Source organism: Thermobia domestica, chromosome 15, assembly GCF_964235325.1.
Source record: "Thermobia domestica chromosome 15, izTheDome1.hap1.1, whole genome shotgun sequence".
Classification (NCBI taxonomy): domain Eukaryota; kingdom Metazoa; phylum Arthropoda; class Insecta; order Zygentoma; family Lepismatidae; genus Thermobia; species Thermobia domestica.
In genome coordinates, this window is record NC_137468.1 from 146,231,688 (window position 1) to 146,256,366 (window position 24,679).

The 24,679-nt window shown below is 34.4% G+C and overlaps 1 protein-coding gene across 2 annotated transcripts in view; it reads left to right on the plus strand.

Moving 5' to 3' along the window:
* LOC145671914 (uncharacterized) overlaps nucleotides 1–22,113 on the plus strand; it is a 611,327-nt gene extending 589,214 nt beyond the window's left edge. For both annotated transcript variants that reach the window (XM_081741123.1, XM_081741124.1), the window contains exon 6: nucleotides 19,934–22,113. In XM_081741123.1, coding sequence (XP_081597249.1) covers nucleotides 19,934–20,105 — 172 coding nt within the window. In that variant the 3' untranslated portion in view covers nucleotides 20,106–22,113. The remainder of the gene's footprint in view (nucleotides 1–19,933) is intronic.
* Nucleotides 22,114–24,679: the final 2,566 nt, after the last annotated feature.

Genomic DNA, 24,679 nt, shown 5'->3' on the forward strand with positions numbered 1-24,679 from the left:
TAAGTAGATATATTGTCGTGAGACTGTAGTCTCCGTCAAGCCTTTGTGCTATCACTTTGATGCTAAATTCAACTATATAATAAAATACTAATGAGATTAAAAATATATTAAAGTACTAAACTATTTATCTACATCATCGTTAGCTGCATATAGTGTAGTCGGTTATATTTTTGCCTTTGGTGTGAGTAATTCGGTTAGATTCCTGATGGTATCATGTTACCAGAAATACAGTGTGTTTGAAACAGAACTCCCTAGTTTTAAGGTGTCCTAGAATCTGTACAAAGTGACACACTATTTTAGTTGTGGTGTTTGATTCATCAATTCTCCAAGTTTGGCTCCACTGTAGTTGGCAGGTCTGCTTGACCTTGAGACGACACCAGTGCTGCTTTTTCCTCTATTTCCTCAGTTCAGTCCAGGCAGGCGTGCAGTGCAGAGCAACTCAGCAACGATATGTACTCCGCAACAGAAAGCACAGTATGTTATTTGACCCCACTGCATTTTTCTTTTGGGGCCACATAAAAAATGTTGTGTACAGTGGAAAGATCAAAAACATCAATCATTCACGGGAAAGAATCGTCGCGGCGGTTGGGACAGTTATACCTGAAATGTTGGTGAAGTGGAATATCGTCTCGACATGTTCAGGGCCACAAATGGATCCATGGTTGAAGCCTACCAACAATAAACAAAACTTGAAGGAATTCTCTTTCATGATATGTACTCATTGATGTAAGTTTTCATTCATTTCCGAATTAAATTTACATTTTAAAGTAGGATGTTCTTTTTCAAACACCCTGTATATAAAAGACATTTCAGAAAAGCGATACTGATTATTTTTCTTGGGTTTTCCTCATTCATGCCAGCTAAATGCCAGACTGATGTCTAAGAAAACAGTCCAACGTCAGTTTCCTCCCCATTCCTTTATGCCTTTTCCAACTCTCTGGGTAGTGCACTCACCGAGGGGCATCACCCCTCATACGTGATGACCTATAAAGAGCATAGATGCCAAAAGCCCGAAAATATAATTCATAGTTCCCTAATTATTAACATTTAAAAAATGGTCCAGTGAAAGTGATATGTATTTATTTGCGATTATGCTTTCTTTCACAAGCTGTGACAGCTCAGATGTACAGCGCACAACTCTTGTGAGTGAAAATCAATGGTTTAATCTGAGGTCCCACTTCTTTCATATGTAATTTGGATTGGTAATTTGGATATAATATCAGTTTATGACAAATGTAGTCATCTCCTTAAAAAAATGGTTCATGCCTGACCAGGTGTCCAAAAATATATAAATAGAGTAACTAAAGAGTGATGGTAATGTATAAAATGTCCTAAATATATCCATAAGTTGTTTCTGCCTGTATAGCCATTGGACGGTTTTATACATCTTCATACACTTTTGAGGAAACTTATTTACATGTAAAACAATTACCAAAAGTAGTTCGTAAAAACTGTCCAAAGTATGTTCAAGTACTAATTTATTTCTTGTAATGTAGTCAAATTCTGAAATTGTAGCTTCAATAATAACCTCTAGCTGACCACTTCCAAATTATCTTTAACCTTTTCATTTTTACTTGTTTCCAAATGTAGAAATACATTCCAGAAAAAGTTGTGTCTATCCTGTACATCGACATTTTTTTCTGCAATTGCTTAACTATTACTAAGATAAGTGAAATAGTAATAACTAATGCAGCACCTAGCCATTGTTAGTATTGTGATCGAAGTGGAGGCATGTGTTGATGAGGACACATGAAAATGGTGCAAATTGGAAACAAAATCTGAGTTTCAAAGAGTACAAGTAGTTAGTTCAGGACTGACAGGAAACATATTGTTGAGAAAGAAATCCTATAACAAAATGAAATTGGAGCGCTGGAAGTAGTAATACAATAATCTTATCAAATTGTATCATGAATCGTGTCCTTAAATACGCCACACTGACTCTACGGTTATTTAATTCATTGATTTAACTGGCTAATCAGCAGTGCGAATTAAAAGAAATATACACAAAGCCTGCGAGTAACATCATGGGACTGATTTAATAAAATTAAAGATGTGTCAGCATACGTTTAAAATTCATATAAGTAACAGGGTTGGATATTAATAAACCACTGGCAGCGGTTCCACCACTAATTGCTGCTCGTCTCAACATCTTGAAGGGGTAACTTTAGGTTTTCAACTTTTTCGAAATGGTGCTCTTTCAAGATGAATTTCAGGTGGGGAAACAAGGCAGTCAAAGTTTAGCTCTATGGATATAGGGTAACATTGTATATTACACAAGAAACTCTGTCATTACCATTTTCCTTCTGACGAACACAGATCCTTGCGACACCGAAGTGGCACTCTGGTACTGGAATATTCTTTCTATGTACGTGCAAAACGTGCAAGATGTGGTTGACTTCCGCGGTTTTCCTTCTGTTCTTGATGGGTTTAAGTTCCAAATATTAAAGCTTATTATGAGAATTGGGTGAAGGTGTATTTTAAATTTCATTAAATCAGATAACGTTTACGGTAGGTATTATTGAGTACATTGTTTTTGAGCACAGTTAAAATTGTTTTGATTTTGCAATATCAAAAACATAAGCTTAACTGATATTACTCTGCAATTTATATTTGCATAATGCCTGGAGTGTTTTAACATGCAATATCTTCCAAACGGTACAAGTAACGGTATAATTCTCCACATCAATGAACTTCCGAGAAAATTGTACATGAATTTGATGTATCACGTGCACCTACTCCCATTTGAAAAAAAAAAAAAACAGAATTGGAATGCAATATGACAACCGGGCTGGGTAACATGTGTCAGAGAAGCAGTACTTAATCCTTTCTTTTTCTTTTTTTTTTTTCTTTTTTTTTTTTTTTTTTTTTGCATATGCCCACATTTATGTCCAGTTACATCTAAAGAAACTAACAGTAATTTTGTGTCCAAGCGATATTGAATTCTGGATATATGAAGGTCCATAAATATGCATATTACCAGTATGGACCGCTAAAATAAGTAAAATAAGTGTACAATAAATAAATACACATTCGCGTTTGAAGAACTTTGCATCTGATTCAATTTTCCTCGAATCTCGAGGGGACACTTCGTGAACGTACCTTGTAAGACTTAAGAGTCTTTCAAAATATTTTTTCCTGTAGACTTCCTTAATTATAACATGCTTTTAGGTAATGGATTTAGCAAGTTCAATCAACATAGAACTTTATCGTGTACTGATGCTCGACACAGATTGTGACAGAGAATTATCTCGCCCTTTTGGTAAACTATCTGCTACTTTTAAGAGATCAGAGAACTGACAAGAAGTCGATTTTTAACCTAACAAATACGACGAACGGTTCCTCATGGAGATTCTGTCCCATATACACATTGTAATAGAAATATGTATGCACATATATACTATTCAGTATGAAACTAAGGAGAAAAGAATGCGAATACAGGCATCAATTGGAATTAATTTCCTCTGTTAATATGAATTTAGATAAGTTTTCTCTTAATAAAACTAATTGGCTTTAGTGGTGTGATTTTGCTCAGCGACGTAAGGATAATCGAGGCATTATTGTACAGCAAAGAAGCTCCAAGTTTCGGCACACCAATGCAACAACAACAGTGTGCTGTCACCTGTCATTCGTAGTGCTTGATACTTATTTGCAATGAAAATCCTGTTTTTTTATTTACTTACTTTTGTTCAAAAGACGTAATTGAGGTAGAAATTCAATTTAACACACTACTTACTTAGAGCAGAACTCTGAAGTAAGAATATGAAAGTCTATTTAGTAAGAATGTAGACATGTGTGCATATGTCTATAAATGTATTATGCGTATTATCTTTAACACACGCGTTTAATTTAAAAAGAATTGCTGTTTACAAGCTATATCAATGTGCAGTCACGCAACTTTAGATATGACCTCTATTTTTCTTAATTATGAAAGAGGAATAGCCTTCTAGCAATATTTTGTGTACATAATTGAAACGTCAAGATTGATGAAATATTCCGAAATATTTCTGTTATAAGTCAATTGAAAAGGGATGCAATACTTTTCTATATGCTATTATTATCTGCTATAATCCTTAGTTAATGATCTGCATGATTTTTCGTTCTTAAACTTGGCTTTACATTAAATAGTGGTTTGATATAATAGAAGTGACTATCATAAAACTGAATTTTATTTACATGTGTCATATAAGATTTTAATGTTTTAAAATTTTTAGTATTTTCAAAACACTATGGGCGGTATTCAGAGAAATTCGTTAATCAAACGTTAGTCACATACTAGTTAGTATTTATACTAACTCTTTACTAAGGAAAGTACACTTTTTGGTATTCAGAGTCTACTTTCAGTACAATTAAAATGATGATTTGGGTATGATTAACTTATAGAACCCCAATGCATCGGTGAGTAAAATAAATGTGGCAACTACGGAAAAGTAGATAAGCGCATGCGTAGTTTGTAAAAATGAAAATACATGAATTACGAAATACGAAATGTTGTGTCGCACGCTAAACCGTGGGTAAAAGATTAGTCTCTGCTCTAGATTAATTAGTCAAATGTGATTAACTTCGTCCAATACTACGTCCTAATCAGAGTCTCTGAATACAATTTTGATAACCATCCGTTAGTCAACCCAGTAGTATGGTGTTAATCAAACGTCAAAACAACTCTGCATAAGGCCCTATATTTCTATGGTTTTGTTTTGCACTTGTAAGAAATTTTCATTCAAAATATGTTTTTTTTGAATTAAGATAAACGTGTCAAATATCTTGCTTCAAACATGTTCTAAAATGTCACACCACTTACTCTACTCTACTAAGTTTTTGAAAGTTATTTTCAGTATTGATTTATTGAAATCCTGAATAGCGTGCTAATCCTGAACGAAAGTAGTAGACTACTTTCAAGTTAAATCAAACAAAAAGATAGAGTAAAAAGGATTGCTAACATGAACATATTTTAGCGGAAGGATTATACAAGTATGAGTAAACTCAGGCTATTTGTTGATAGTTCCCTTAATTAAATACACATGTACTTATTGATTCTAGTATATATTGTTTCAATTAGTAATGTATATAAAGAATTTCTAATATTTATAAATGATATTTCTTCCAGAATTGATTTGTTAAATACTGATAATATAGTGGTAATCCGTGTAACGTGGGTTCCTGTCACCACGGCATGGCGCGTCCTCAGGTTGCGGATCGAGGAGAAGGCCTCTAGATATAGAGGTTAGCTGCGAATATACTGAATAAGCAGTCGCGGACAGACGACTAGGAGTGGTCCTCCAGCTTGGGGGTTTGGGTAAGGCTAACACCCTCATCCTGTAAAAAAAGGTACTTGTTCAGAAACATTCACAAAAGCCTCGGACAAGGACTGATAACTTGGCACGACATCAGCAAAAGAAAATGGACATGAGATTTGGAACATGGAATATTAGAAGTCTTTATAGGGCAGGCGCGTTAAAATCTGTAACGAGTGAGTTAGAGAAATACAGGATGGACTTAGTAGGAGTTCAGGAAGTTAGGTGGGAAGGAAACGGATCTGAGAATTCCGGAAATTTTACGTTCTTTTACGGGGAAGGAAATAAAAATCACCAGTTTGGAACAGGGTTTTTCGTTCACAAACGAATATTACCAGCAATTAAACGGGTTGAATTTGTTACTGACCGACTTTCTTTTATTACTCTTAACGGACGGTGGTGTGATATTATTGTTTTAAATGTACATGCTCCAACTGAAGATAAGGGTGACGATATAAAAGATAGTTTTTACGAAGAAATGGAACGGATATTTGACCAACTCCCGCGATACCATATGAAGATTCTATTAGGGGATTTCAATGCGAAGGTAGGACGAGAGGATATTTTCAAACCGATTATAGGGAACGAAAGTTTGCATAAGGAAAGTAATGATAACGGTGTTAGACTCGTGAACTTTGCAACATCCAAAAACCTAATCGTGAAGAGTACAAAATTCCCACATCGCGACGTTCATAAATACACTTGGACATCACCAGACGGAAAAACACATAATCAAATTGATCACGTTTTAGTGGATAAAAGAAGACAATCTAGCATAATTGACGTCCGGTCGTTTAGAGGGGCTGATTGTGACACTGATCACTACCTGGTAGTAGCGATAATACGGGAGAGATTATCGTTGAATAAAGGTAATATTCAATGTCCGAAAACGGAGAGATTTAATTTAAAGAAATTAGAAGAGAGCCAGGTAAGAGAGGAATACCAGATTAAAGTTTCGAATAGATTCTCGGTCTTAGAAGACTCGGAGTGCACTAGTGTTGAGGATACTTGGATTGAAATTAGAGATAGCATTAAAAGTTCAGCAATAGAAAAATTGGGACACGCGGAAATACACAGGAACAAACCATGGTTCGACCAAGAATGCATTAAACTAGCAGAGAAGAGAAAACAGGCAAAATTACGGTGGCTACAAAATCCGAATGAAATAACTACACAAAATTTCGCAGATATCAGGCGGGAAACTTCCAAAATTTTTAGAACAAAGAAACGTGATTTTTTGAAAGCTAAAATTAAGGAACTTGAAGATAATAGTAAAAATAAAAATATTCGGGACATGTATAAGGGGATCAGCGAATTTAAGAAAGGCTATCAACCTCGTGCTTATATATTAAAGAAATCTGACGGAACAGTTCTCACTGATACGGATAGCATCTTAAATAGATGGAAAGATTTCTTTGACGATTTGCTGAACACGCAGCCAAAAACTAATGTGCGTGGAGAAAAGGAGATACACACCGCAGAACCGTATGTTCCAGAACCCAATCGATTAGAAGTGGAAGCCGCTATAAAGAAATTAAAGAAACACAAATCTCCGGGTGTAGATGAAATTCCGGCTGAGTTAATTTTAGCTGGAGGCGAAAAATTGTGGAACAAGATACACAAACTTATCCTCCTTATCTGGAACAAGGAAGAATTGCCACAAGAGTGGAAAGAATCAATCATTGTTCCAATTCACAAGAAAGGCGACAAAACTGACTGTAATAATTATCGAGGCATTTCTCTTCTGTCAACATCCTATAAAATACTTTCAAATATTCTGTTAGCAAGATTGACCCCATACGCAGATGAAATTATTGGAGATTATCAGTGCGGATTTAGACGAAATCGATCAACTATCGACCAAATATTTACCATTCGCCAAATACTCGAAAAAAGTGGGAATACAATATCCCGGTACATCAACTATTTATTGATTTTAGAAAGGCTTACGACTCGGTTAGGAGAGAAACATTATACAACGTTCTTACAGAACTTGGAATACCGAGAAAGCTAATTAGATTAATTAAGATATGTTTAAATGAATCCCAAAGTAAAGTCCGGGTAGGAAAATTTTTGTCCACGAGCTTCCACGTCGAAAATGGCCTGAAACAAGGAGATGCGTTGTCACCATTATTATTTAACTTTGTGCTGGAATACGCCATAAGGAAAATCAAAGATAGCAACCAGGGCCTAGAGTTGAACGGCATTCACCAGGTTATGGCATATGCTGATGATGTAAATTTAATAGGGGAGGATAGGAGAACAGTAGAAATAAATGCAGAGATCTTATTAAACGCTTGCAGGGACATAGATTTAGAAGTAAATGCAGAGAAAACTAAATACGTGGAAGTGCGTCGGGACCATAATACGGCAAATTGTGGAGGCGTTAAAATATTAAATAATACTTTTGATAAAGTGCATACTTTCAAATATTTAGGATCAATATTAACAGACGAAAATCATATTCACGAAGAAATTAAATGTCGACTAAAAGCAGGGAATTCATGTTACTACTCGGTTCAAAATCTCTTGTCGTCGCGAATTCTGTCGAGGAATTTGAAGCTTAAAACATATAAAACGATAATCATGCCTGTTGTTCTGTATGGCTGCGAAACATGGTCGCTTACTCTGAGGGAAGAACATAGACTGAAAGTATTTGAGAACAGGATCCTGAGAAGAATATTCGGACCCAAGAGGAACGAGAATGGGGAATGGCGGAAGCTTCATAACGAGGAACTACATAGTTTATACGGTTTACCCAACATTGTTAGAGTCGTCAAGTCTAGGAGGCTTAGGTGGGCAGGTCATGTAGCTAGAATGGAAGAAAGTAGAATTGCTTTCAAAGTCTTGACTGGTAGACCCATAGGAAAACGACCATTAGGAAGACCTAGGCGCAGATGGGAGGATAATATTAAGATGGATCTCGCAGAAATAGGAATACAAAGTAGAAACTGGATACAATTAGCTAAAGATAGAAGTCAGTGGAGAGCTTTTGTGAACGCGGCACTGAACCTCCGGGTTCCATAGGCCATAGAGTTAGTTTTTTTAGTTAGTTAGTTAATATAGTGGTAATCGCAATACGCATTTAAATATATTATGTACGTAGAACATGATTTCTAGGACCAAACTAACATTTCATTGAATGCGGCCATGTGAAATAGAGGTTATACTGTTGAATTATTTCTTCTCCTGGGCATATAAAAACAATGAACGTACGAGACTAGAAAGGAAAGATAAACGTACATACATTCATGTTAAAACAGGACGAAAGGGAGAGACAGAGAAGTTTAAAAGGCGGATAGCGCAAGAAAAGACATTTAATTAAAGTACAGATTCCGAGGTATGTTCATGTTCACGCTACATGAATTTATACACACTAATTTCTCTCCACATTTCCTCCAAAAACCTACACTCGACTATTTTTAAATACAATTTTTTAATAGTTCCTAATAGCAAACTCTCTTAATTAATTTCGTGAATAGATACCTTGTTTTGTTGACATTATATGTTTCTGGTGGAAAACTTACACTTCAGAAGTTTTCCAACGTCTTCTCTTTTTGGATTAGAGAAATAAGTTTGATAACTTAAAGAAATTCTCTGAAATTTGTATGGTTAAAACAATATAAGCATATGTTTGGAAATATTTCAAACAATTACATTAGTTAACAAAGGTTTTGTTACATAAAAGGAAATACCTGTTCTTAAAGGAACTTTTTGCGCTGAATTCGAATATGCACTCGGTTTTTCTCCATCACGTACGATTTTCCCGTAACAGAGGGATTTTCGGGAAAATCCCTCAAAAATTTCCCTTTTCGTTTATTTTACACCCCAAGATCTTGTCCCCTTGCATATATTAACATAGAAATTATACCTAAGTATACTTTGATTCATATTTAACAAACCCTCCAAGTTTCGTAATAATCGCTTTATTCTTTCTAGAGAAATAAATATGTTTGTATGTATACTGTGTGTACTGTTTATTGCACCTTATAGTAATGCTTTCAGATCTCTTAAGTTGAGGTAAAACGTTTTGCTTTATTACCACAAACACATATATAAAATATAATACAATATAATTTACAAGTGTGACAATTTACAATAAACAATAATGCAAATGTACCAAAAGGTCATGAAAAGACAATCAAAACTATCACAATATATGAAACTTCCATTGGGTTACAAAACGTACACTACTTCCTTCTTTTGTAAGAAATGTTGCATTCTCTAACAAGACCCCAACAATAGTCCCCCATCATTGAAGGATCTCATCGTCCCTGGTACCTTTTCTCCATTGCCATTATATCTTGGTGGAATCTTTCCCCCTGTTCGTCGCTGAGAGCACCTAGGTTAGCAGGAAAGAAGCTGAGGTGGGAGTGCAAAAAGTGGATTTTTAAAGACATCCTACAACCCAACTCTTTGTATTTCTGTATCATGTCCTGTACGATTTCTGTGTAACTCTCAGCTTTGTTATTGCCCAGAAAGTTGCGCACATCACACTTAAATGCTGTCCAGGCAGCTAGCTCAGCATTGTTTAACTTGCTGTCAAAGCTATCATCAAGCATTAATTTCCTAATTTGGGGACCAATAAACACTCCCGCTGAAATCTTAGCATCACTCAGGTTAGGGAACTTATCTCGCAAATACTTGAAACCTTCACCAGATGTGTCCACGGCTTTGACAAAGTTTTTCATAAGTCCTAACTTGATATGAAGTGGCGGTAGTAATATCTTATTAGGATCTACCAAAGGAGCATATTTGACGTTGCATTCTCCAGGTACGTAATTCACTCTAGGTTCCCATTCCTTCACTTTATAATGTTTGTCATCAGCTCGGCTATCCCATAAACATAAAAAACATTGGTACTTCGTGTAACCGCACTGCAGTCCTAATAAAATACCAATTACCTTGAGATCACAACATATTTGCCAACAATGGTCCTTGTAATTTATAAGATTTAGCAAAGTTGACATGGTGTCATAGGATTCCTTAATCTTCACTGAGTGCGCAAGTGGTATAGAAGGTTTTTTATTTGCATTATGTAAAAGGACAGCTTTAAGGCTGACCTTTGACGCGTCGATAAATAACCTCCATTCTTCTGGAACGTAAGGAATTCCTAGCTCCGCCATCAACCCATTTATATCCGTACATACGCACACATTATCTTGCATTGAGAAATAGCTTGAAAATTGAACATGCCTTTTCCTGTACACTGATATGTTCGTTTCTGCATCCAATAAGTTCCACTGCTGAAGCCTTGATCCCAGAAGTTCCGCCTCTTGTTTTGTCAGGTGCAAATCACGGACTAGGTCAGGACAAAACGAAAAAACTTGGAGAATTGTATATATATGTATTAAGATATACATATGCTGTACGTTTTAAAAAAATATACGTTGGAAGTACATTCTATTTTTATACACGTTTCTAATTTACAGAGAGCAATACAAGTGTGTTGTTGACTATTGTAAATATTAATTTTTATGTCTGTGTTTGTAGTAATGAAGCAAATCGTTTTTACCCCAACTCAGGAGATCTGAAAGCATTACTATCAGGTGCAATAAAGAGTGCACACAGTATACATACAAATATATTTATTTCTCTAGAAATAACAAAGCGATTTTTACGAAACTTTTAGGGTTTATTAAATATAAATCAAGGTATACTTAGGTATAATTTCTATGTTACTATATTTAAGGGGACAGGAGCTAGGGGAATAAAATATCTGAAAAAGGGAAATTTTTGAGGGAATTTCTCGAAAATCCCTCTGTTACGGGAAAACTGTACGTGATGGAGAGAAACCGAGTGCGTATTCGAATTCAGCGCAAACAGTTCCTTTAAGATCAGGTGATTTTTCTCATGTAACAAACAAAAAGTTTAAATTTGTTAACTAGTGTTATCTTTGCTTTAGTGAAAATAATATAACACTTTTGAGGTATTTCCTACTGATCTCGTCACGTAAATTATATAGTGTGCGTTGATCTGTATTTGGGTATGATTTCCGTGCAAATACTCCATAGGTTTGCTAAAGATGCTTGTTGTAGGTTTTTTTCATTAGTCACAAAATTTGTATTTTGTGAAAAGAACTACGAGTACTACAAGGAAAAGATTGACATACAATAGAATTGTCGCTTTGACTTTTGATTGCCACTTAACATGGACATGACACATTCGGAATCTTAAATATTTTTACCTCTGAGCTCCGATCTTGCTTAAAGTACTCTTCCACTGGGCTTGTGATCGGGCTGTTTTGTTGTGACCACGGGCGGCGATTAGGGGACGCAAAGGGGGGCAGTTGCTCCCCCACTTTTTTGAAGTAACCCATTAATATATATAGCTTCATTTGAAAATGTTAAATTTTGTATGTATTACTGGTTCATAAAAAATGATGCCATATAATATTTCCCATCGCGTGAGTACATATTGGTTGTCTTTCCGTTGAGTTAAGCAAGCTAAAGGAATTGCGTTTTCATTGCAATTCAAAGCAATTAATATTGCAATTGCATATTTCTTTAAATTTCGTAGCATATGCTTGTAGTATTTACAGTCTTTCATTTTCTAACAAGGTACAGTACATTCGCGAAGTGTACCCTGGGATTCGTGTAAAATTAATTCAAATGCGAAGTTCTCCTCGTAACAATGTATATTGTACAAATTTTTGCGGCCCATACTGGTATTTATGTACCTTCACATAACCAGAATTCAATCTTAATACTAGTATAACGCTCAGACATGAGATTCCTTTTAGTTTCTGTAGATATAACTGGACATGAATGTGGGCATGTGCAAAACAAATTTGATCAAGTACTGCTTCTCTGACACATGCTACCAACCAGAGCTGCCATCTTGGATTCAACTTTCGGTTTTTCAAAAGGGAATAGGTGCAAGTGAGACATCAAATTCCTGTACAATTGTCACGGAAACTCACTGATATAGAGGATTTTACTGTAGCTTCTACCGTTTGCAAGGCATTGCCTGTTAAATCCTTCCAGGCATTTCGCGAATAAACATTGCAGAGTAATATCAGTTACACATATATTTTTGATGTTGACAAATTAAAACAATTTCTAACTGGAAAAAATACTGTAGGTATTAACAAACTCCTTGCAACGTTGGTGTCATAATCTTATTACATTTGTGTGAGTGATTGTATTACTTCCATGATATACTACAACAAAGAAGTATTGTATAACGGTCAAAATGCTTAATGTAAATTCAGATACGACCATATTTAGGTGAAGGCCATTTCCGTATTGACGTCTGTGTTTCTGTATTATGTACGTTCAGAGAATATTTCGTCAACGATAAATCACGTAAAACATTACATATACACAGCGAGCCCTGCACAACTTTCTATTTGATTCAATATTCATGAAGTACCTGACATTTAACATGCAATAGCTACGATAAAACTCACTACATTAGTGAATTTCCGAGAAATTGTACATGAATTTGATGTACCACTTGCACCTATTCCCTTTTGGAAAACCGAAAATTGAATCAAAGATGGCAGCTCGGGTTGGTAACATGTGTCAGAGAAGCAGTACTTGATCGAATTTGTTTTGCACATGCCCACGTTCATGTTCAGTTACATCTAAGAAACTAAAAGCAATTTTGTGTCCGAGCGTTATACTAGTGTATGATTGAATTCTGGATATATGAAGATTCATAAATACGCAAATTGCCAGTATGAGCCGCTAAAATTAGTACAATACACATTGTGGCGAGGAGAACTTTGTATTTCAATCAATTTTACACGAATCTTGAGGGGACACTTCGCGAATATACCTTGTAAGAGTAATAACATTTATGTAATGTCATGTGTGGAATTATAAGTTAAGCTGTTCATTAATCTCCAGTTTGAACATAACTTTTGCAAAACAAGCCTCATTATTCATTACTATATTTAATATTATCCTTTCTATTTACTTGTTTTGTAAATTTTTTAATAAATAATCTGATCACATAATTTTCCAAACAGAATTTTAAGATGTTCAGGAGCAAGGAATCAAATCTCTTCTTACACCTTCGTTGTTTAAGAGTACAAAGGGCTAGTATCTACTTCCGTTGCTCTTGGCAATTTATTTAGTAAAATATGAAAAACGATATACGGTATTTTAACCGAAGAAGATAGTATCGTATTAGTTATACGACCTTTCGTCAAACAAAATGTTAGAAACAACCAGATAAACTAAGATTGATATACAAATATTCAGATCATGCCTTGCCCCCCCACTTTTAACGTCCAATCGCCGTCACAGGTTGTGACTATATCGTTGTCATATTCAATCCGAGTTTGGTTACTGTTGTCATTTTTCTGCTCATCAGCTCCTTCTCCTCATTTAAAGCAGTTTGATACTGTATACAACCTGGGAAACTGCCTAGCCACTAATAGCAATGTATATAGAATTTATATTGATGCAAGTGAATCATCTGTAGCCCATATTAAAGAGAATATTCTCCTGTTCGCTTTATTTCTTACCACCACTGTAGGGTTCCTTTGTATGATCGATAGATTTATGAGGGGTATGGAACATGCTCTCATGTCAGATGCCAATAGTATAATACATTTCTGCCTACAAGAGTCTCACTAGCGTATGTCGTTGGGTGTTACTTTAACTTCATGTCGATACTATGCTCAATAGATTCGGTTTTACCCTCAGGCTTGGAGGCGAATTTTGGTAGCTGGAGCTACCGTTGGTTATGAATTAATTGCTCAACACTGATGCTAAGAAATCTCTCCAGGTCCGAATGGGATCTTACATGGATGTCACTTACTTCTAGCAACCATCTAATAAATGTTAGTAATACTTTGTCATTCAAAAGAAATTAACAAACACATCTATAACACTGGTCGACAAAATGAAATTTTTTTCGCTCCCACGAACGAAAATAGGTGATTCTTATAGGTTTCGAGCTCCTGAGTTCGAATCTGTAACCCATTTTTGTCCAGGAATTACCAGCTTTCAGGGTGGAGGGGGGTGTTTCAATATCCACCCAAAAATGCTATTCTCCACCCATAATAATTTGCACGTTATAATTTAAATATCAATATAAAGGATGGAGATATACTTACATAAAAAGTAAACACTTACGTGTCACTTGATTTTCCTACTCCTCTTGTAATTATTACAGGGTGTCTCGCATGTCACATTCCAACAGAAGTCTGCCAACATATTCACACTCCATTTACCAGTGTAGCGCCTCTCCATGGTAGCTATTTGTTGGTGAAACCTTTCCCCGTGTTCGTCAGAGACCTCCCCCAAGCTGTACATTTCAAAGAAGAAGTCCAGGTGGCAATGCAGGAAGTGTAACTTTAGGGACATATTACATCCTATGTTACGAAACGAACTAATTAACTTGCCCACAATGTCTCTGTAATCAGGTGACTTATGATTCCCTAGAAAGCTACTCCCACTTTCCACTTCATTAAGCTTAGAAGAAAATGTAGTATCCTTAAGAACGTCTCTGATTTGAGATCCCGTAAAAACACCTTCTTTTACCTTGGCCTCGCTGAGTCTTTGGAATAGTTTTGTGAGATGATTAAATGCTTCACCATCCCGGTTCAGGGCCTTAACGAAGACCTTCATGAGCCCTAATTTGATATGAAGAGGTGGTAAGAATATTTTCTCCGGATCCACAAGACATTCATTAGCCACGTTTACCTCCCCTGAGACCAGTTGCTTCCTTGGCGGCCATTTTGTGATGGTGTACTGATCTTTGGCTCGACTATGCCAATGACACAAGAAGCAGCAGTGCTTTGTGTAACCTCCTCGTAAACCGGTGAGGATGGCAATAACCGGTTAAGGTCAGCGCATACAGACCACTGGAACTGTTCGTACTTTATTTTCTGCAATAGGTTTCGCATGTTTTCGCATGTTTCTTTCATATGTACAGCATGAGAAATAGGGAAGGCTGGCTTTTTACTGCCATTGTGTAGTAACACTGCCTTGAGACTTATCCTAGAGGAATCTACGAATAGCCTCCAATCTTCAGTGTTGTAGTTCAACTTCAGTTGTCCCATAAGTGATGGAATGTCACTGCAATACACCATAAATATTTCGTTGAAATTTTTCAAGTTCCCTGTGATCCATTCAAGGTTAGGTGAGATGTCATTCGGACATTTGGAGGTTTCTTAGCCTTATTGTTGAGCAATGAATTCATAGCCAACGGTAGCTACAGCTACCAAATTTCTTCTTCAGGGCTGAAGAGGATATGCAACAATTACGCAAACGGACATATCCTCGATCAGAAGTGTGTTCGAATTACAAACGTTCAAAGTTCAAAATTGAATAGATTTTGCGAAAATAGTTTGCAGTTACCACTTTCTGAGATAGACACTTCATTTTTGGTATCGGGGTTTTTCTTGGGTACCGATCACAGTGATGAGGTGAAATCATAAGCAGTTTGCAAGATAAGGACTCTTATTGGAGAGGGAGTGAATGGTAGTAGCATCTTACAACTTGGAAATTGCGTCCTGTTTGGCACACAGTATCGATATGGGAATAAAATATATTTGCTTCCCATATTCAACTGTATTATAATTAAAATATCACTCTCCGGTGTGGCCACCCCCAAACTGAACTCGGAAATGTGTATCCAAAACTCTTTTCCAGGCGTGTGAAATTCAATGAAGAACGTCATGGTATTCATAACTAATCCTGTGGTAATCTATATTGTGATATTCTTTCTCCTTTGTAAGCAGGAGTGAGACCAATATTTTGTTAAAAGGCTCTGTCACCAATGTATTGTTTTGCCATTGTCGAAAACAAATGCCATTCTACAATTTGAAATGGCCACACAGGAAAGTGCCATTTGGACGACAATACAGTCGAATAGCTGTGGCAAATACATTTTATCAGCCATTTTATCACCCTTCACCTCCTCCATATTAAGTGTCCTTATCGAAATAAGTATGTTTTGACCTGACCATTCTATTGGGCAGCCAGGAAAACAACCCGATACCAGGAATGAAGCATGTATCTTAAAATATAGTTACTTCAATCCTTTTTCAAATTCTGTTAAATTTTGAACTTTGGACGCTCGTAATTAACACGCTTCCGATCGAGAAGTTCTCCATTTGCGTAATTGTTTCATATGTAAAAACGAGTAGATTGAGCATAGTGTCAATATGAAGTTAGAGTAACACTTCTCGATCTTCCCTGTTCACAGCAGGAGAAATTTAAGTGGCCATCACTTTGTTTGATACATGTTTGAGTTTCTTGGCTATCTTTCAATGTTCGTCCTTGAATTGACGGCACACAACAACCAGCACACAAGTACCTCGGATTTTCAGCTATCGTTTTTAGCGCTACCAGAAAAGTATCCAGATTTTAATGTGACGTGTATGAACGGTAACGAATGCTGTGCAACCACACTTTCCCGTGTATGGATTTCTGTAGATATTTTCCCAACGGTAGAACGATACAAGGCAAATGAAAATAAACTTTACTAAAACAAATGTTTCTGCAATTGGCGGACTCGTACCAGCAGCCGCGATTAATCGATGGATACTCGTTTGTGTATCGGACGAGTTCAACTAAAATGTAGTTATTTAGTAGAAGAACTGGTTATTCGTATTCTGAAGACTGCATCGTTCTATTGAGTATTTGACACATTCTTACAGAACGTGCAGTATACTCAAACTTTAGGGAGCAATTAATCCGCTATTCCGTTCATTTAAAAACATTAGTCAGGATTTGGATGATAGCGTGATAATTAGTGTCTGCATGCTTATTTTTATTTGTGAAATTGGAGTAGTTGTTCTATTTGTTCTTATTAAATTTTTCGTGCTATGTGCAATTAATATTGATATTTTTGTGTTATATTTTGTTCCATGTATTGTGTTTTCTTACTACAACATGCATTTTGTTTTTTATTGTATATTTTTCTGTCTTAAGGTCTTACTTTGTGGTGCTTTCATCTGAACTATACACTTTCGAAATAAATACAATTTTGAGTGATTAATGTAGAGTATCTGTCGGCAACAGGTCTTATTATGACGGGTCAAATAACTTCGTTTCTGTGTCCACCATTAAAACATAATCGTTCATACATCCATTTAATGATGCTATATATAGTGTTGCTGCCGTTAGCGATTGTGTTCTACCGGACCACTAGCAATATGCACTGCTGTCGGATATTACAATTGTTACTCAACAAATTGACTAGGAGCGGAAACATGAGTTCCATCTCATTACTCCATGCAGATGTTCTGTAGAGTAGAGAAGGAAGCCTCACTTATAATAGTCAAAACGTGCATAAATAAATGAGCTGTCGTCAGATACTTTTACAGGTATCTCATGAAAAGAAATGACACGGATTTCCGTTTCGTGCTCTATGCTCTATGTGACTGAAAATTATGTTTTGTCTCCTTAACCATGGCTCTTGATTTGTGGTCAGTCGGTACAAATAAGGCATATCTTTCTCATGGATTAGGATTATTGTGTATTTTCGAAGTAAGTAATAGTTACATTCACATTTTTGTCTATCTTATGTTTCTCCAAATTCATTTCATATAGTGCACGAGAGTCTCATATAGAGTCTCATTTCATATTTGGTGACGATCAGGATTGCCTGTGAGAAACAAACTCAGCACATGAATTGGAAAAAGTTCTACGGATCGTAATTCCCCTAATATGACCATTATACATGAGTTAAATATAGGTTTCCTTGAATGATAGACATTTTCCATTTTGACCCCACTAAATGTCTTTAGTAATATTTGTAACGATTTGTTCTATATTCAGTAGTACGATGCGAATAAGTATTGTGAACACTGCCCTCATGCATGAACCAAAGTTAAAGATGACGACAAATGACGTGACTAGCATTAGACTGGACCAGTTTTAATATCTGAAACATTTTAGGTTTGGGTGGTAATTAATCCTTGCTTGCTAGTCGAAAAATGCCACAAAACACCTAATATCTTGGTCCTTGTAGGTTTGGAAATATCCTCATTATTGATAAAACTAAACTAACCAAAACATCAAATATACATTAATAATACTTGTATAACAGTTTTAGTAGTATAATATTGTCTTCATCAGAGACGTTAAGAAAGATCAATTCAAGAATAACAACTTAGTATGCAGAAAAAGTTAAACTAGGACAATCCTACATTTTCTACAACCAATCAAGTTTTCCCTTCACATTTACATCTATCTGTACAAAACGTAAATTTTTAATTGGGTACAGAACATAAAATTTTAATTAGGTGCTTGTTCCGTACTTTCTCCATAAATTTCCGAGTTTAGGCGCCTGCCGTATGTTGTTCACTCTTTTAGTTCTTCCTTTCTACTTTATCCAGCCTTCTATTCCATAACTCATGAATGGAAAGTCCGCTCGTCCAATTCATCAATACTTCCTTATCATATTTCTTCATTCATTGAGCTCGTTTCTACCTCCATATCATATTTCTGTTTTCCCTGTCCAGCCCTATTCTTCCCAATCCATTTCATGTCCTGTTTCTTCAATGTGCTTCAATACTGCATTGTTCTCTCTTCTCATCGGGCATCATCTTTATGTTTTATTACTCTTTCTTCCAAACCCTTTCCTGTTTCTATATATTATATATTACATACTTTACTGCTAAATTGATATACTTCATCTTCTGCATTAATTTTTTTTTCATTTCTTTGTCTTTTCTCTCTTACTAAGTTCAAAATCCTCCTCTTTCTCTTTTCTATTTATTTTGAATTCTCTTTTTCTCAGCAACTTTTTAAGACTCTTTTTCTCATCACCTAAACTTTTAATTCCAAGCCAACTTTTTTCTTTCTTTTTCAATCTTTCCTTCCTTATTGTCTCTTCTGCCTTTCCTCTCACTTTCCCTTCTGTATCCATTTCCTATTAATAATTGTTGTAGTATTTCCGTGTTTTCTTCTTCCATCGTCACTATCTATAATTTTTATTCTTCTTTGTATATTCCTTATAAAATTCCTCTTGAACCCACATCTACACCACTTCTCTTATGGCACTACGTGCATTCAGAGTGTTATTTCATGTACCACATTGTCTGGAATTTTCTCCATCTTTTTCTATCGTCAAAAATAATTATATTTACTCCAGTGTTCTCAAATCAGTGTAAGGCTTAATTAGAAATATATCTACGTGTGCCCACTTTCTACCAGCATCATAAGCTAGTTCTTCATTAAATTCAACTAATAGCTTCAGTGGCCAAATACGTAATATTACATACGATATATGTTACGTTTCAAAGCAAATATTAGAATTCGCTCAAACTATGCATTTATTCAGAATTGCATTCATAGATGTTATTTATTACCCTATTAAGAACAGGCTATATAAATCTAATTAGAGAATTGACGAAATAGTTAAATTGAAATATGTCTGAAGAATCTTGCTTTCTGAAAAAAAATGGCAAATATTGATGAACAAGGCTAGATCACCTTTTTGGATCTTTAACATACGTGTACTTATCAGTATACTAATCAGCAGTACCTGACTCCTGTTTTCAAATTTCCAGGAAGTATTTAATTTTGTGTTTCTGCTAGAGATTGCAGCATATCTTTTGGCCATTCGTTATTGAATTTGAAATTTGTTATTGCAGATATTCTAAGTATATACTTTTGAGTAGTCCAAAACTCTCAAAATTACTTAATAAATTAAAATGTTCATTTCATTTCTAGGTCCGAGTTGTCGATGGAAGATTTTGGGCCACTAGATCCTCCGTACCCACCTGCCCACCATGTAACGATAATAAAAGGAAACGCTCCATCTGAAGGATATAGACAAACAACTACTTACACGGAGCTAGTATTACCACCTGGGTATGTGGATACAGAAAAATCACCACTTTAAACATGGTCTAAAGATGTATCGGAATAATATATTTTTACAAACTTTCAGGATGAATAAGAGTCAGATAACTGTATATAATTTGTAATAATTTGCACGTGTGGTTTTAGTGTAACAACGTTTGATTTAGCGATCCATAACAAAAGAGAAGAACGTTGTTTATATATCAGTTCCAGCAGATGTTATTTTTGTAATATCTAATCCAGTATTATTTCAACGTGTTTGTGTACAAATAGTTATACTTTTGCATGAATCATTATTCATATTTGTGCAAGGCAAATATTTATTGCAGTTTATTGATTATTGAAATTAAAGTAGATAAACCCATATATACGTAGTAGTTAGATGACAAGATTTTGATAGGCATTTTACTGTCTCAAAAGAAAGGCATATATTGTAAAATTATGTAAAACTGTAATTTTTTTGACCTAAATAATATTGAAAGATCATGTTTCTTCTACAGATGGAGATTATTTTAGAAATTAGAATATAACAGAAAAGAAATAATCCACAAATATAAGTGAATACTCGAGTTTATACTTAATATAATTTAAATGAGTTAATCTCAAACTATATTTACACACAGACTATCATACTTCATATCATGATGTGAAAAATGAACTATTTGCCTGCAACGTTAGCAAATATTTATGCAAAACTTATTTCTAGTCATTTGTGGACAGACACATTGATTAGAAATCAATAGAAAGGAATCATATGTACATTTGTAATTAGGTAGAACAAATATTGGTAATATAATACTTTAAAATCTCGTAAGTTTCTGACCGCTATTAAAACACTACATGATTTCAATGTAGCTTCAACCATAGGAAGCTGTTTTGAATTTTGACAATCAAAGTAATTTTTAAAAGAATTAAAAAGTTAATAAAAAACCTGAAGGCCAAATATTGCAATTTATAACTTTAATCGTTTGAATATAACAAATCGTCATACATGCATAATGGTTGTTTACATACATTGTATACATAATTTAAGGTTCATAATTTTATTCCTATCTATTAGAAATAATGAGTTATTTTGTTACTTTTATCCACAGTATAATTATTTCGAAGAATATTTACATGAATTTCTTCTTTTAAAATGTACCCTATTCTACTAACGTATATGAGAATATTTAAGTGTTTAATTATTTTTCAGTAATTAAAAAGTATGAACGAGTTTTATATCTCGAGCTAGTAAATATGGGAGAAACAGCTTCTGTAGCGTCATCTGTTTAACAGCTATGGTTGTCCCATATTTCTATATTTTAATATAAAATACCTCTTTCTCAAGTGTGTCATTACAGCGTTTTTTTCTTTAAAACAATTTGAATGGATAGTAATTTATAGTGTATACTTCCCTGTAATTTTAGATACTTTAGTATCAACCAATACTCAAATAATATTATATATATGGGAACATTTATTTTTAATATGTCTGATAAGCTGAAACCATCTGCATAGTTTTCTGTTTTCGTTTAATGGAATGAACAAACAACACTACTATATTTCCATCATAATCTGAAGGTATATGAGTTTGTGATATTGAAGGATCAATTTTATAAAACATATTGTCTTATAAAGAAAATAAACACACCAACAACAGTTTACAAAGATATCTATTAGTATTTCTGAGTAACATTCTGCTTAAATTTAATTCTTGGTAGAAAAATAATAAAGATTATGCAAGAATTTCGATTATTCTTTGAAGGTTTTATACGACCAAAATGTTGGTCAGAAGATAGAAATGAACAACTGCACTATTTTGTTAACACAGTGAAGTATATTTTGAATTGAACGAATGCAATATATTGTCTTGTACGAAATGATGATGTTGGTTTCATACTGTAATGTGGAAGGTTAACTCGAAAATATTTTCTTTTAAATGTGTTCCTATCTTGTTCAAATTTTAGAGTTTATATTTTATTTTGTCAATAGTTTCAAAGAAAGAAAAAAAACATTTACTGTTTTCAAGAGAAAAAATATATGAAGCTATTTTTCTTAATTATATACCCTGATTATATATATATATATATATATATATATATATATATATATATATATATATATATATATATATATATATATATAATCAGGGTAAATTGCAATATTCTGATATGGGTTTTCTTTGAGAATGGTTAGTTTTCAATTAATTATTGCGTGTTGATTTATTCCTATATGACATTGTTAAAATTTGCAAGTTTTGTTATCTTCGAAGATATAAATATGGTACTTATAAAAATTAAAATTTATTTCAATACTATATAACTTCAATTTCACTTTATCATGTCACCAACTTCTGATACCATGGTTTGAAAACTTGACCCAGGAGATAAACAGGTATTATCCATAGAACTAATGAGTTTTTCGAAAAATGATATATTAGAAAACAAATGATATATTATTAATCACATTAAACTATATAGTAATGAATGGGTCAGTCTCTAACTACGTATCATGAAAACATCTCTAAGACTTTCTTCGCTTTCTGTGACAGTGTCGATTCATAATGTTACTGGGTTTTCTATGTGATTTTGGTCTGACTTTTACCTATATACTCGTGCTCATATTTATACGATTTGAGGACTACGATTTATTGTCACATATTGAAGCTGTGACGTCCATAACCACATAAGTCCAGCTGAAGTGATATTGAGAAACTCAATAAAAACTGAATATTTGTTGGAAATGTGAACTTAGAAATCAGACTTTTTTCATATTTACCACTTAGCTGAATAACAAATTTCACTAAGTATGAATAAAATCCGATTTCCTAGTTCACATTTCCAACAAATATTAAGTTTTTATTGAGTTTCTCAATATCTCTTGAGCTGGAATTTTGCGGTTATGGAAGTTACTGTTTCAATTGACTTTATTTATGAATACTTTATGAATAATGTATATACAAGAAAGTGGAATTAGATACGAAATCTACAATGTGTGAAGTAGTTATTTTTATTTTCGACGCTTCCTGAAGAAAAGAAAGTTACGAAGTACAGTTTGAACGTAATGTCCAAAAGAGCTAACAAGCAAAAATATTCTTTTTTTAAAAAAAAGCTCATACTAATTTGATTCATTAATTGAGTGGTACTTGCAAAGAAATGTATTCATTTTACAAATAAATTAAACTTGAAAACAATGTGTACAGTGTAGTATAAAAATACTAAACGAAGTTTTCTTGTACTAAATTTGATACACCACTGTATAGTTTCTGAAAATGTACAATAGTAGTTGTTTGCAGTGTGTTAAAACCTACTTCAAAATTTGTAACGTGTTACATATTTGGAAATATTTTCCTGGTTTACTGTGTACTTGGAAAAAAAGAGTGCAAATATACATTTTTATTACAAAAGTCTGAATTGTATTTTTAAATATTTTTATTGAATTGCATTCAATTGATTTTGAGCTTATCGTCCCGTTCAAGAGCGAGGTTATATGAGGCGTAGGCATACTGATTAAGAGGGAATCCGAACCACATGAGCTCCCGCTCGGGGTTCGAACTCGGGTCTCCCACACCACATGCGCGTACTCTAACCATTTAGCCACGAAGGAGCTCCTTTTATTTTTTTAAGTAGCTAATTACCAACTTCCTCTTTTAAAATGTTGCGATTTTTTCAGGGAGAAAAATACATTCTTTAGCACTCTATAGCAGTTCTATAATCCGTAAGTACATTTTTATATTTTCAGAAATATAGATCTATTGACAAAATTTGCTTTCTGGTGTGGTTGTACAGTATATATATATATATATCACCATGTTTGTGACTATAAATCTTTTGAACCGCAAGACCGGTCTCGATCAAATTTGTAAAATTGATGAGGTTCGAGAGTGGACTGGTTTTAGGCTATTCAATTTGGTGGTAGAACTGAGGGTTTGGGGGAGGGGGGAATGGGCATAAAAATAAATAAAATTTAGTATCTCCTGAACCACTCGAAGGATATGATCAAATTTTCAGCATAGATGAGGTTCAGGCCTGGGATAGATTTTATGATTTAAATTTGACGGAGCAACGTAGGGGAGAAGGAGGGGTGATATATAAAAATCAATTTATGTCAGACTGAAAGTGACTATTTTTGTAACTTAATAACTCTTGAACTATCTGACCGATCTCAATCACATTTTCAAGATACATGAGGTTCGGATCGGGAAACACTTTTGTAATTTCACTTTAATGGTAGATCCTAGGATGGGAGAGGAACGTATAAATAAGAACTAATAAAACCTAATAACTTCTGAGCCACTCAACTAATCTCGATCAAATTTTCAACATATATATATATGAGAGTCGGACATTGGTGTATTTTTTCGTTTTACTTTTACTAGCCAACGTAAGGAAGAGGGAGAGGGAGGGAGATATATGTAAAAATAAAAAAAAAATAAAAATTACTTCATCGGACTTTATCACTCTTAAACCACCCGACCGATTTCAATCAAATTTTCACGTACATAAGTTTAGGAGCAGGGATTACTTTAGGCTATTCACTTTGACGATGCAACCTAGGGGAGGAGGAGGGATAGAGAAATTTAAAAATGATTAAAAATGATCGATATTAGTGTTGAATCCATAGTTTTTGGGG